The 15,079-nt window shown below is 41.9% G+C and overlaps 1 protein-coding gene across 1 annotated transcript in view; it reads right to left on the minus strand.

Annotated features, from left to right (window-relative positions):
* The window catches only part of cpne5a (copine Va), a 79,246-nt gene that overhangs the window by 39,415 nt on the left and 24,752 nt on the right, over window positions 1–15,079 (minus strand). Inside the window, exons 2-6 of the mRNA XM_084680004.1 lie at window positions 8,710–8,750; window positions 7,372–7,418; window positions 3,509–3,612; window positions 2,321–2,360; window positions 80–94 (exon numbers count right to left, since the gene is read on the minus strand). Coding sequence (XP_084536130.1) covers window positions 80–94; window positions 2,321–2,360; window positions 3,509–3,612; window positions 7,372–7,418; window positions 8,710–8,750 — 247 coding nt within the window. The remainder of the gene's footprint in view (window positions 1–79; window positions 95–2,320; window positions 2,361–3,508; window positions 3,613–7,371; window positions 7,419–8,709; window positions 8,751–15,079) is intronic.

The following is a 15,079-nucleotide window of genomic DNA, read 5'->3' on the forward strand; positions in this document are numbered from 1 at the left end:
AGGTAACAGAGTGGCATGGCGTGCGTTCATTGAAAAGCATTGTGATATAAAGAGTAGGCTGAAGGAGGTGGACACGTACGTTGAAGTCGCAGGGCTTCCATGGAGGAGGAAGAAGAGGAGGAGGAAGAGGAGGAGGGGAACACCGGGCAGCAGCATTGACACAACAAAGCATTTCATGGGACAGGAGGCAACAGACTCAAATACCAGACGGTCCAAAATGTCAAACAAGTGTAAGAGAGGAGAGAAGGACAGAGCAAAATAAATATAAATAAAATAAAAAAGAAAGAAAGAATTCAAAGAGAGAGAGGTATACACAGGGAACAGTTGTTTTGAGTGTGTGAGTGAGGTTCTCCAGTAAAACCAATGTGAATACATAACAAAATGCACATAACACAGAACAATTACAAATGTAAAAATCATAATACATTTTCTGGTGATATGCAAACCATGCACTACAAATACATTCCCATTGTGTGTGTATGAGTAATGTGTGTGTATGAGTAATGGGTTTTTATCAAAGCATCTTCAGTAAAGTAAAAAGACAAACATTCATCCTTCTTCATTAAACTATACCTGAGAGACCATTCCTTGTTTTGTTATGGAACATTCCAGAAAATGTGAGGAAAATACATTTGAAAAGCTTTGACAATGGTGATAGGCAGAGTTTCAGTCCGTATTGAAATGTATTCATGAATGTGCAACACATCTGGAAATGTATTTCATGATTTCTCATCAGCCATGAAATGCATGGCAATACTTCCATGTGACACATTGGCCTGAATCAAAGATGCTTCAGGGAGCACTGTCACTACCACCTTCTCGTCCCAAAATATACATTGCACAGTTTCATCAAATATACATATATATTACCAGTGGCAAAAGTATTTGGACACTGACACACTATTTGTTATTTTGGTCCTGTGTTGTTTCTATTTTATAGGAAACAAGGACCTTGAAGTGAAAGTGCAGCAATATTGGATGCATATTGGATTAACCCTATTGTTGTACTGTTTTGGAACACAGACTGTTCCTAATCATTAATTACTGCAATGCTGTTAGAACTGTGCACTTATAGTCCTTGATTATCTGTTGTACTTACTATTTTGCATTTAAGTACACAATTCTCGATAAAATCATCTGCTAAATGAATATGTTTATTTACTTTCCAAAGTAGTCCCCCATAGAAAAATAGTAGTCCCCCCATTTTAGTGCACCAAAGGTCCTTAAACAGTCTAACATGTACATAAAGAATTCTTAGTATTTCTTTACAAATCCTTTGCATACAATGACTGCCTGAAGTCTGTAGGCCTGTAGAGCAGCTATCCTCAGTTCCTGATTGTTTCATGGGCTTTTGCCTCCAGTTTCCTCTCAGGCTTGTAAAATGCTTGTGACAGTAAACTGGAATCATATTTAATGACTAATTGACCAGCCTTTTTCATCAAAAAAGTCAAAAACCTAATGATTGCTCCCTGAGCTTGTTTGTCTTTGCTTGGTAGATGACTAAACATCGTCCAATGAGTTAGGAGGCATATTTAATTTATTCGAGCAGAACAAATATTTGTGTACACTTAATAATTCAACCTGGTGTTGTCGTCAGCAAGGACATCATCCAAGAAGACATATACAACTAAATCCTGAAGAGGGTTAATAATCTATCTAAAGTATCTTCCAATCATTCACAATGAGTCTTCCTTGGTTCTATATTCAATAGTTTAACTCTTGTCTGTTTTGTTTTATTTCAGTTTCAAAGCGAACAGCTCTTAGTATGACTATGGTTCTGTAATTATGTATTTTGACTTTCATAGATTCAATTCCATGGACAATGTTGGATTTTTCATGTCCTCAGCAATCCATGCAAAAGCCTAAAATTATGACATGACTAGTCATAACAACTTCTTTTACGCATACAAACACAAATTATTACACCTGTCTGCGCGTAGCTGTGGAGCCAATTGAACAAATATATGTAGTACCATAGAATGGACGGACAATGTGCATGAATAATTCAAACATCTGAGTGGTTCATCTGTTTTGTCTTGATTAGTAACCTTAAATTAAAGCTAACAGTCTGCACTTTCACTATGTAAAATCCAACAAATACAGAAGACAGATATAAAAATGTGTCTCTGTCAAGATGTTTGGTGCAAATTGTATATGAGCATTTGGAAGACACAAACTGTGGTTTGCATACAACCAAAACAAGTGGGACATGCTTTAGAAACCAAGGTTTCTATCAAATCATTTCCATGCTAGGGCAAAGCAAATCAATGAGCATTTGATATGGTGTGGCTTGCTCTCTACAAAAGCTTCATTCACTTACATGTTTGGCCAGATCTGGACTTTTGGAATCAATATCATATCTGAAACCACAAAAAAACACAAAGAGACAGCCAAAGCTTAGAGGGGCGGAGGAAATTGGAAAAATAAATTAAATTATTAAATTAGTGGATAAAAGTAAACATGGACACAACACAACTTTAGTAAACCAGAAAGTCACGTCTCTGGAAAAACAGTTGATCTCAGCCTGACCCAGTAAAAGACCGTTAATTAAATTCAGAACACATGTAAGACCATTCATTCACCTAATCTACCATTTATTCACAGTTTCCGTTGTCTAGGACAATTCTATAAGCTTCTACATCCACAGTCTCCATCATTGCCATCACTAGAGACAACTTCGCTTTCAGAAAAGCACGTTTGGAGGAGCTGTCAGTCAACTTGCCGTAAAAGTAATTAAACTTCCGTAAGCCTTTAATTCCACCTTTGCTATAGAAAAGAAATGCTAATGTGGTGTACGTTAATCGGGAGAGGATATGCTTCCTCTCCTTTCTCAAAGTGAAGATATGGTGTATCATGAAAAGCAACCAATAAAGCCGTTCATTTAAAAAAAGATCCTCGGATACTTTACTAAATGTTTATCAAGATAAAGTCTGCACCTGTTTCAGCAACGGTTGAAAGGAAAAAAAAAAGAGGCTAAGGAGCTTCTCGGAAATATATTTTTTCTTTTGTTAAGGTCTGTTTGACAATGAGGGGAGTTCAGAAAATGATCCTGCCTCAGCTGTCAAAGCGTCGTAGTAAAATTCCACTTCGCCCTGTCGGCTGATGTGGCCTTTTAAAGAGAAGACAAGGGCTATTCAGCAACAGTATGCCAGAGGACTGTGTGATTCTTAGGGGACCTGCCTTCAGATATTCGCTTTGCTCAGCGAGCTCCAAAATGGAAGATAAAATCCAGCGTATGAAATATTTATAAAATCTCACCCCACCATGCACCATACCAATCTGACTCACCGCCACATGACAATCAAAACGGTGAGGCGATTAATAATTACACAGAAGAGAGCTGAGGTGTTGGCAAAGGACAGAAAGAGGGGGAAGTTGGAAAGAAGGAAAAGAGTGATAGCTTGAGAATCGGGAATGGGAGGGAAAAAAGGTTTGGTACACACACACACACATACACACACACACACAGCCTTGTCCTCGGAGGACTGGATCAAACTGAATAACTCACACGTCAATGCGCAGGTTCTGCTTCTCCTCGAAAAAGTAGTCCAGAATGTACTTCCTGACAAAGTCTGGGTTTAGTGTGTTGTCAATCACCTCGGTTCTCCCAAACTAGATCAAAACAGAGAGGAGGAAAGAGCAAAAGAAGTGATGACAGACAGAACAAAAGATAGAGTTGGGCTGTGAGGAAAAGAACTTGAGAGCACACTCATACATTGTCGTTCATACTATAACATGCAGGTACTTATATTATTTTACACAACCATTAATTCCAACCAAGTAATTTGATTGGACAAGAGGCATTCCATGATTACTGATATTTGGAGATAACATTCACTGGGACTTTTAGCTGTACATGTCTCACTCCACTTACATTAATGACTGTTCTCTATCTAAACATTGAACAAACACACTATTTACAGTATTATATTTAATATAAATCTTCTCTCCCTATGTCTTCCTCTCTCCCTCCCTTTCTCTCTGGCTAACTAATCATTCCCCGCCCTTCCATCTTTCCTTCTCCCTCCCTGTCTCTCTGTGGACACACATAAGCTGATAAACAGATTTGTTCAGGCAGGAATCGATAATCACATCTAAATATAATGGATGATGCTAGTCTTCTCTACATCTATCTCTCCACTCTATTCTGTACTTGTCCTGTCTGCCGGCGGAGGGCTTGCGATGCTGGCAGCATTGAGGCTCTTGTTGCCACTCAGTTAATTAATACTACATTTTCTCCATAATGCCTTCTCCTCACTTCCTCTCGTACAGTAGTGGAGTGGAGAGGGAGTGGGGGGGGGGGGGAGAGGGGTGTGTGCACGAGAGCTCTGGATTCTTTCTTGTTACATAACAGAAACACTTGTCAGTCCATCCAGGGGTCCCCAGACGCCTCTGCAGGGGAGACTGCAGGGGACTTGGAGGACATTGCAAACACTGGGAGAGGGTCCCCAGTGTTGGTAGAGTGCAAGGCCTCGTGATGAGCTGAAAATCATACAAACTCAGCAAGGGGGGAAGGGGGCAGAGAGAGGGCATGAGAGACCGAAAGAAAGAGAGAGAGGGGGAGAGAAACACTGCAGTTTGTTCCTCCGCGCTAATTGTGTTCAAAATGAATAATTCAAAGCTTGAGACCCAACATGGGGATGCCATGAATAAATGATGATGGGTAGAAAGTGTTACCATAAAATGACAGAGTGAATTCATTATTGCAGACTTAGGTCTTAATGACAAGATGAAACACCAGGACTACCGTGCCGTTCTGATGGAGGGAAAGTTTGAGCATTCCTCCAATTAACTGAGACAGGACAAGTAGGACTTGCCTGGGACTGGGGAACTATATGTCCCAGAATTCCCTTGATCACACTGTTGAAATTCCAGATTGGATTGGGAAGTTGGACGGTACTGTGTAGACATGTGGATGTAGATGGGTGTGTACTACAATTTAACATGAAAGGGGATCCTCTGTGACCATCCAAGTTTCACTCCCTTTAAACATTGCATGTCCTTCTGTTTTCCATCTGTGCCCTTCCCTATTTCTTGCTATTGCATCCCTTTTTCCCTCTACACCACTTTGTCTATTAATCCCCCCACTCCTCCTCCACCTATCTTGTTCAGTCAGACACAGAGCTCCTTAGCTCATAGATTGAGAGGCAGCTATATCTTGCAAAGACGAGGAGGAATACATATTTCAAGGATGAAAGATGCTGGCTGGTGGCCAACAGCACGTTGACTTTAGTCTGGGGCTCGTTACATAGAGAAGAAAAGAATGGGTATTAAGATTAGCCTCCATCGGCTGAAGAAGTAAGCTGTGTATGTGTTTTCTAAGGGGAGTAAGCCAGGGTGACCAGGTTGCCTAGACTACTGTAGCCTCCAAGCCCCAGACCACACCTGCTAAGGGGAATCTCAAAGCCCTGCAAGTGCATAACCTCCATCCCTCTGACATTAAAGTTTGTGTAGGCAATGTTGTTGAGAAGCCCTTTTTGTCATATTTGCCTAAATAACTTCACATCTTGATAGCAACCAATACATCTAAAGGCTTGACAATAATATGAAATCAATCCTACATCTGTATGTATCGCAGGACTGTAATAAACACGACAAATAATTACCAAGACCGTTCCGAGACTAATGATTGGGGGACTACCTGTCTGTCTACCTACTTCCCTGCCCGCCCTCTGCCCCTGCAATTCTATTATAGAATTTCCCAGTAGTGAAAGTAGTGAGTACTAACATTAGCCATGTTTATGATAGTGTTTTGTGTGTTCTTACATGTGAATGTGACATGGGGTAATTAGTGACGATGCTGCTCTCTCAAAATCACTCTCTCTTTCGTGGAGTAGACTAGTCTCCCGGCAGATCTGTAGTCATGCAGCGCATTCATGTGTGTTGTGGGAGTGGCTTTGAACTAAGGGTGGGATATTTGAATCGTTTGGAATAGAAGCTAAAATAGCCAGCTTTGCAAAACTTGCCTGCACCAGCTTTAAATAGAATGAATTGCAGTTGGAGTGTTCAAACTTGGAATAATGGTTAGACTCCATGTAATTAGTGTCTGAAAAGGTCAGTGTCTGACATTACAACCCATACTCAGAAGAATACTAAAACTATACACACCTTTGGTAATTAACTATAGAAGGGGTTGAATAGTTAATGGGAGAATTGTGATTACATATTCTACTTGAAGGATTACACATGAAATGTAACCTTATTACAAAATGAGATTATACTACTTAGACTACTTAAAAACTGCAGAGAAGCAAGGCCAATAATTCTAATATCGGCCCTGCCTGTACTTGAACTTATTGCAAATGGCAAATACTTGAAACGTGTAAAGAAAACTTGAGAATTATGGGCTACGGTCTTAGCCATGTACTTGACAACAACAAACAACAAAAATAACAAAAAGTCACTGACTTTTAAGCAATGAATGTATGCAATGAAACCTCCTATTTGGAATGGACTGTTGAGGTAGGAACTTGACAGAGGAAAGTCAGAGGAGCTGGGAGAGAGGGTTGTGGGGGGAGTCAAACCAACAGAGGAGGAATTGGGTTACAGACGGCGGTTAGAAAAGGTGCCCTGACTGTATCTACTTAGGGGGTGGGGGGGTGGTACAAAAACACATTACACGAGGGACAGGGCAACAAGGAACTTAGCTATATCAATCCCACACAGCTTCACTCTGCTTTAAGAGATTTACCAACTGAAGCCGAAGGTGGTTAGCTGTCAGTCAGTGCCAGGTGAGGGGGCCTACTCTGATAAAGTCAGAGTAGGCCCTCACACTGCGATAGTAGAGGTTCCACTACAGGTTCCATAAAATGTATCCCTTAAGATTGCCCATTTGTACCATAGCAAGTCAGTTTATCTGATTCTCCTGTGTCAATAACACAAAAACCTTGTTTGGGTGCTCCCTACATGAAAATAAAACCATAGGGTATCAGAGTCAATAAAAAAATGCTGTTCAGAGGACCAGTGACAAGACTGTGTAATAAATACAGTATATGGATGCAGAATAGTGTAGAGTAGTCCTACACACTGCATTCAGAAAGTACTGGTAGCTAGCGTAGAAAATGTCCCAAGCAAGAACAACACAGAGCAAGCAAGAGTCTTCTAACTGCAAGTCCAAGAGGTCACCGACGTGGTTGATTTTCTTGATAGGTACACCGTACAGGTCACAATTGCTGTGATGGCAAATCACTCAAGCTTAACACCGCACCATGAATATTCATCAGTCAATCCATTGGTGATCGGAGGTTGACTGACTGCCATAGTGTTTATTTGCTGACAGACAGGGCCGGAGAGTGACGCTGACTCAGACTAGGTGGGGAAGAGAGGAAGGTTGAGGATGCCTGTGGTGTGAATGTAATGTTCAGTGCTTACCTCACGCCACTGCTTGGTCTCCACTCCCTGGGTATACAGGACAACCACTGGAGGAAAACGGAGAGAGGTCAGGGAGAGCGAAAGAGACAGAGAGAGAGAAAGAGAAATAGTGTCATTGTGGAATCATTTCCTACATGTCTCAGCAAGCACAAAGACACCTAACCAACTCAGCAAAACACTTCTTTCCCCTCAAATTGAATGTACACCCCACCAGGATGGCATTACGCATTGTCATTGTTCACTGTCTGCTCTTGCATTTGACTAGACGCAGGCGAAGAGAGACTCACAAACCCTGTAAGGCACAGAAAATGCACCTGGTATGGCTCAACCCAAACACAATATCCAAACAGCAGGACGTTCCACATCCTTATTTGGTTTTCTGGGCCTCGAATGGCACCGACAGCGGGTATGAGGGATGCCACCTCTCACACGTACCCAGGTTCAATCATCTCATCAGCAGGGGGAAGAGATGGGCGTCATCCGCTCCAGTCATTCAAACACATACACAAGCCTAAACTCTGGCCCTTCAGGCTTCTTTGGGGCACCCGCCCACCCCATTCCCTCTAGGCGGTTATAATAGAAAAGCTGCCATGACGAGACCCCCAAGGGACCCCTGGTCACCACTGCTGTGGCTCAGCGGAAAAAAGCCATTTGTATTCAAAAGCTGCCGTTTAAATGCGGCATGCATTAAGGCTCCCCTCCTTCTGTCTCTGAAAGGAAATGCTGTCACATTGCTGTGCAAATGATATGCGGTTATTGACGGAACGCCTTTGAAATTGCAGAGTAAACAGAATCACGGCAAAGCTCAGCAGACGGGGAGCAAAAAGAAGAAAAAAAGAGGAGAAAGAGAAGGTGGCAAAGTCACGTAAGGGTTGTCTTCGAGGGAAGACATGACGGAGGGGACATTGTCTCACATGTGGCACACACACACATGTGCAGGGAGCAGAGGAACGTGTGTAATCTTCAACATTTTTGAAAGCATGGTAGCAGACCCGACCTGAGTCCCAAAAGCTCTGTATAGAGTAGAGAACTTCCTCCCACACCAGCATCAAGATCATTACCATCTTCACCAGGAAGAGATGCAGTGACCTTTGGTCTCTTGAATCCAGCGGTTGGCAAGGAAGAGGACTTATTTAAAACTAGCCAGACCTCTGCAGCCTTCCTGTGTACGTCTGCTGCCTTCCCTGAGAGCTGATATGTAGTTCTTGACCTGTCTTCCCACAGACCACGGAAGGCCAGTGATCTGGGACAACATTTCTGCAGACCCAGCAATTGTATGTGCATTTGTATGCTACTATTACATTTGTAAAACTACATGTGTAAGTGTACAGTACTTACATGGATCTGATTTGGAGAACGTGTCTCGGTCCAACAGATCTCTGAAAGAAAGGAAAATAAATATCCTCAGTATCAACACAGAGTTTCATTTCATTCCACAGCGTAAAACCATCTCTTCAGATACATTCATTGCAGTCTTGTTTTTCTCGTCTCGTACCATTAGAAGTCACATATCAAAACGTCATCTATTCATACACTGTATTATTATTATTGCAAGGTGATTTACTATCAAGGGCATGGACCACATGCAGCATGTTCAAAATATCCTTGAGCTTTTTGTTGCCATGTTAACAATACCGTGGTGTCCATCACTGGCACCCTCACAGCAGAACACTCAGGGACATTAAAGCAATGCTGCCAGCGGCAAAACTTTGGGAATCGCTTTGAGCAAGCGGACAAACTGAAGAAAGAGCTGTGTGAACATGGATCACAGGTGGGTTGGGGGTCTGGGGTGGATTGCCTGTCCAAGTGCAGCTTCAGCAGTGTGGTACAGGGTTGGCAGTCAACACTGCAGAGGGAGGAGGTGGTGGAGGGGGGTTCGCTCTGGATCTACCTTTGAGGGTAGGGGATCCAGGAGTAAAGAAGGGGGGTAGGGGATGCCTGCAGACCACAGCACAGTCACGGGGATCGGTCTCTCTGACCACCCATAGTTGGGTCATTACTATCCAACAGCCATGCCGTGGGGCTGCTCCACTGTTTCAGCTACAGATTCCAAACACCTACCTGATGGCTTACAAGGAACTGTGTACTGCAGATGATACATATCAGTAACAAAGGCAAAGACTCCTCATTATCATAGATTACAGCCTTCTAGTTTATAGTCTCAGCAATGCTTGTCATCTACAGAATACAGAATAAGGTTGATACAACCCTTGCATTAGCAACATAAGCATTGTACACATGGAACCAACAGAAGACAATAGGGGCAATAAATAAAATAAATCAATAGTTGACTTTCTGAGTCATCGTTTATGTAAACATTTTACAGTTCTGGTAAAAAGTGTGTGCTTGTGTGTGTGCCTGGTGCCATTAGCTGCATCTTAATTTGGGTTACAGTCACCATTTAGTCTAAACCTGACCTGGTTGCAGCATTGCGGCTGTAATTATCTGTGAAGATAACAGTCAGCCTTGTCGAGCCGACTTGTCTCATCCACTTGTTACTGCCATTAGCCTCAACCGATTAGCTTGTCTGTCACCTTTTCCAATAGAACGTACCAACAGATCAGGAAACTTCCACTGTGCTCTCTCTGATAAGGTGTTCACTGGAGTGCTAAACTGGGAAATTGTGGAACAACAGATATGATGTAACTGTTTATCTGACCCACTCACTTAGATAGTCGGAACAAGTAACAAACAAAAAGGCATAACGCATATCTGGTCTTTTGGTTGGTTATCGATAGGTTCTGCTTTATGGACTTGAACCTTTCGATACATGAATCTGCTCCCCATTAAATGGCGGTGCTCCATTGTTGATAAGGGAATACAAGAAAGTGATAAATTATTCAAAGTTAGGAAATATGAGTTGACCTTGACCGCTGTATTCCACATTGATGAGCAACAAGCAGAGCTTTATGACAGGGAAAGAGAGGGAAAAAGGGAGGGATGGAGGAAGAGAAAGAGCAGGAGAAAGGAAGCAAGAGGGAGAGAGGCACATCGGTTCCCATTCCTCTTCAACTAATTGACCTTTAATCAGTCAGAAACAGCGTTTGTTGAAACACAGAGCTCAAAATGCTTTGACCATTGGAACATGTAATATCCAAATTCATCAGTGGCAGTTAGTTTGACATGTATCTCACAGGGGCTCCGACCAGTTAAGGTTTGGGGAAAGACTATCTAATTCACCTAGGAAATATTAAGAATGAATAAAGTCTGTTCTTTGTCTAATCCTCCCTTACACAGTCATATTTATTTATTTATTGATCACTGCAGGAATTTCAATTGGGAGTTTTCAGATCTGCATGGATTAGGACTAATTAATAGGTAATTAATAGGTGATTCACTAACAAGAGCAGAAGCTCAACCCTCTGAAATTAGCTTCTTAGTTATTTGTGCCCTGAACAAGGCCAATCATTCAGACCCATAAAAGAAAAATGCGAAACGTGTAGGGTTGGGTATCGTTTGGGTTTTTATGATACGGGTGCCAAATCAATACTTAAAATGGTCCAGGGGCCTCATGTATATACGTTGCGTATGTACAAAAATCTTGCGTACGCAACGTTTATACAGGTTTTCACGCACACTTTGTGATGTATAAAGATTTACTTCACGGAAACTTTTGAGCAGACGTGGGAATGTGCGGACCGTATGCAAAGTCTTGTTTGGCTCTGTAACATGGCGAATTCTAACTGAAAAGTGCAGAGACTCACCAAACATTACAAAATAAAGTTTCCACTCGTACCTTTATGACGTTGACTATTCAAAAAACATTAAAATAAAAGTTTGATCATGAATGTGGATAATCACACCAAAATGCCAAAACCCAAAACGGGAAATGCTATATAGCCTTCTGTTTATACCGCCACCACTTAATAACTTCTGTTAAACTTGAGGCTGTCAAACGAACAACAAAACCACTCAGGAAATGCATGTCACGCTATATAACCCTATCGCTGCCATGCTGTTACGATGCGCCACCACTCGTTTCTTCATTTATAGTTTTATATCGGACCATTTCTTCATACTTTCTGCCATGGTCCAGTTCTCTGAACCCACAGCATTGATGGCCCTATAATAATAGGCTAATGATCATTTTATTGGTAATGCACTTTACATTTAGCTAAATCTCAAAGTGCTGCAGGTTAAAAACAAGAAAGGGCGCAAATAGTGACAGTTTTCCACTCTGCCGACTTTCTTTTGTCACTAATACCAGGCCGCCAAACAGGACACATTTTCTCGCCTCCACCTCTGTTGTCAGAACCTCGATCTCACAGTCCCCGTGTTTCTTCGAATAAACGCTACGGCGTTTCACGTTCATTTTTGGTCCGGCGTTTCTTCGAGGAAGGCGTTTCTTCGAAGAAACACGATCATTCAGACAAATATATGACTTCAGAAGCGCATTTATAGTCTATCTGCATATTAATTTAGGGGAGGAGGCAAGGCGGGGTCAATGGCTCGTTCACGTGCGGTCAATCTCACGTTGATTGTGATTTATAAAGGAAAGGTGCGCAGGACCTGGCTTACGACCGGTTTTATATGTGTGAATATTTCTGTGCGTATAGGTAATTTTGGCCGTACGCCATCTTCTGGTATGAAAGCTGCGCAATCCTTTATACATGAGGCCCCAGGGGTCTAATTTATAAACGTTGCGTACGCACAAAACGGGGCTGAAAATGTGCGTACTCCACGTCTGACGCAAAGGTTGTGATTTAGCCTATAAAAAACAAACTTGGCGGGAGAACGTACGGCCTTCCACGCAACCTCTGACCCATGCATAGGCCTACGCACATTTTGGAGACAGTGGGAATTGGCGACGCAGATGACCATACTGTAATCAGACTGCAGAAAGTAAATGTGGGAAGAACGATTACTCGTAATATTTATATATTTTGTTTTCCTCACACACGTTTTTTCACTCCATTTTATCATTATCATGAAGATTAAATCCAGCAGTGTTATTTGTGCTTGTACTGAGTGATAATTGTTCCATAAACACCTTGTATAATCTAACTCTAATTTTAAATCAAAATTCAGCACAGTCTCAACATCAGATTGTCCACTACGGGAGTGCAGGAGGGGGAGATGCCCCGACTGCATGGAATACAGGATAACATCACATATCCTACCTTAAGATAACTGCAGAACACAGTGTATAACCAGAGCCTGTTTAAGGAGAGCCTGCCCACTCCCTGTTAAGCCCCATTGTACCGAATTGTGTTGCAGTTCCACCAGAGTTCCACTGGGAGTGATCGCGGTCGAGTGCAAAATGAATGGGAGTCTATGGAGCTAAACGGCTAAATGTGTCTGTTTCACCTGATTGTCGTTGATAAATCTCCGATTTTATTGTAGTTTTTGCATGTGCAACATGGAGTACAGGTCAAAAGTTGAATGAACGAGTACTTATGCCCTTTCGATTTCTTACAGGGTAAGTCGTTTTTGCCCATAACACGCTAGCATTCTGCTAACAAATGCTGATTGGTTAGTGAAGGTCTGACTACGACCAAAGATCCCGCTTGATGGCATCCGAAGCGGAATCAGAATGTCAGAGCATTAGCAACATTAGCAACAACATTAGCAAGCCAAAACTCTTTCTAGCATGTGTATTGACAGGGAGAGCCTAACCTGTCAGCTGTGTTGTCGATGTCTCGAGAGAAAAGTAGAAGTAACCAGAGCTTGCCGTCAAGCAGTTGCTCTGGTCGTACAATGTGTATGACGTCAATGACATTTTCAAAGGCTTTTTAGAATGGAAAGGCGACTTTAAAAAACATCTAACACCCAGCGGTGTGTATTTTTTTGCCTCCCCTTTGAATTCAGAATTCAAATTACGAGACAAAAATGATATCCTGAGAGAAGTGGATTTTGAGGGGTTTAGCTCCATGGACCTCCATTCATTCTGCACTCGACCGTTAGCGCCCTCATATGGAACTTGAGTGGAACTGCAACCAGTTCAGAACCCGGAAGTTTCCCGAGAGTGGGAGTTCTCCCTTTATTAGACATTCTCTGGTATAACTAAATGTATACCATGGTCTGGGTGAATACACGATTCTGATTGGCTGCAGGGGTGTCCATTATGTATGGGATAATGTAAGACGCCAGTTATTATCTGAAAAATAAGCCCCGACAGGGCAAACAGCACCCCAACGCGAAGCAGAGCTTCGCTCATGGGGCCCGTTGTCATTATCGGGAAAATAAGTCCTGTACTGTCTTGTACTTGTACGGTTTACAGATCATTTCAAAATAGGAGTCCTGATTATATCAGTACTAAACATGCCCCTTCAGAGCAAAGAGCTGTTTTTGCTATCTAGCTGTTCTTGCATTCCTTGCAAATCAGCGTTTATAAAAATCTGATGAGTTAGAGTCTAGCTAACATTGACTAGACGGGCATGGCTGATGTTTTGTCTGTACCATAGCTGTGCAGTTCAACCCTCAACATATTTGCGCGAACCATTTCACCAAGGTTGGTTTTGAAAACCTGGGACAAAAAAAAAAAGCTGGATTTCCTATGAAGCTGTAAAAGAGGTGCATTCCAACCTTACATTCATCACAACCGCAAGCTGTAGTATGATTTTGTCTGTAACAGTTATTAGCAATGCTAACGTATCCTGTACCTAGCACCTGCCTTTCTCCAGTTATTTAGACAGGCAAGGGCGTAGGTTTGGTCTCAGCTTTGGTAGGGACACTGAAGCCCCCCCCCCCCCAATTTTTTTTTAAAATAAATATATATACATATATATGTAGGTAACTCGTTCAGGTTTTATGGAGCTGTACTAGGCCTACATAATCTGTACTGGACTTCTAAGCAATGAAATAATGGATTTATATTTATACCTTTTTACTACCTACAAGTATAAGTGTGAATGATAACATTCATGGGTAACATTGTCTAAACATCGTTTAAAAAACAGCAATTTAATGCAATCTTTACCAAAGTGGACAATTCAACTTCTCACCTGAACCCCTGATGCTGATTCATCACCAACCTGCTCTACATCTGTAGCTTCAGGGTGCCGTTTTTCCTGCACAGTAATTCATCAATTTAAATAATACAGACACTAACCATGCTTAGTTGACTGCTGACATTGGTCGCGATTATAGGGATATTACTATCCAAGGGATCATATAGGCCTACTTATTACTAGTTAAAATCACTTTTGAGTTGCTAGCCTGCTGTTACTATGCTAAACTAGCACGGTCCCATTATGTGGGTAGATTAGCTTTATCCTTCTGGCTTCAACAAGACCTGCTGCTGCTAACACACTGGTCGAAAGATTGCAGACGCTAGGGATATATTTAATACAAGCAAAAGTTACAGCCTCTACTACACTAACAACTTTCAAAACATGTTTCCATTGTAGAATGGGTGGCGATGTAAGGCTAGCAGGTTTGCACTGTGTGGGTAGTTTTCCTACTAGCTAACTAGCAACGACCTTGCTAGCTACTTACTCTCTGGGTGGTGAAAAAACACAAAAGGGTAAAAAATATCAATGCTGAGACCAAATGAAATACTAATATGAGGCTTTATTATTTCCTGGCGTATTTAGTAGTTTACCATGTCAGACTACTGACAGCTCTCTTTCTGCAAGTCAAGATTCACAGTGTTTCTGACTCTGCCACTTCAATTAAATTATATAATCTAGTCTCGCAGGCTCTAGGGCGCATTGGTTAACTTTTAAAAACTTTTTTGGGCGACGGACAATAATAGGAAATGCGTTTT

Source organism: Hypomesus nipponensis, chromosome 18 (assembly GCF_054491055.1).
Source record: "Hypomesus nipponensis isolate SF chromosome 18, ASM5449105v1, whole genome shotgun sequence".
Lineage (NCBI taxonomy): Eukaryota > Metazoa > Chordata > Actinopteri > Osmeriformes > Osmeridae > Hypomesus > Hypomesus nipponensis.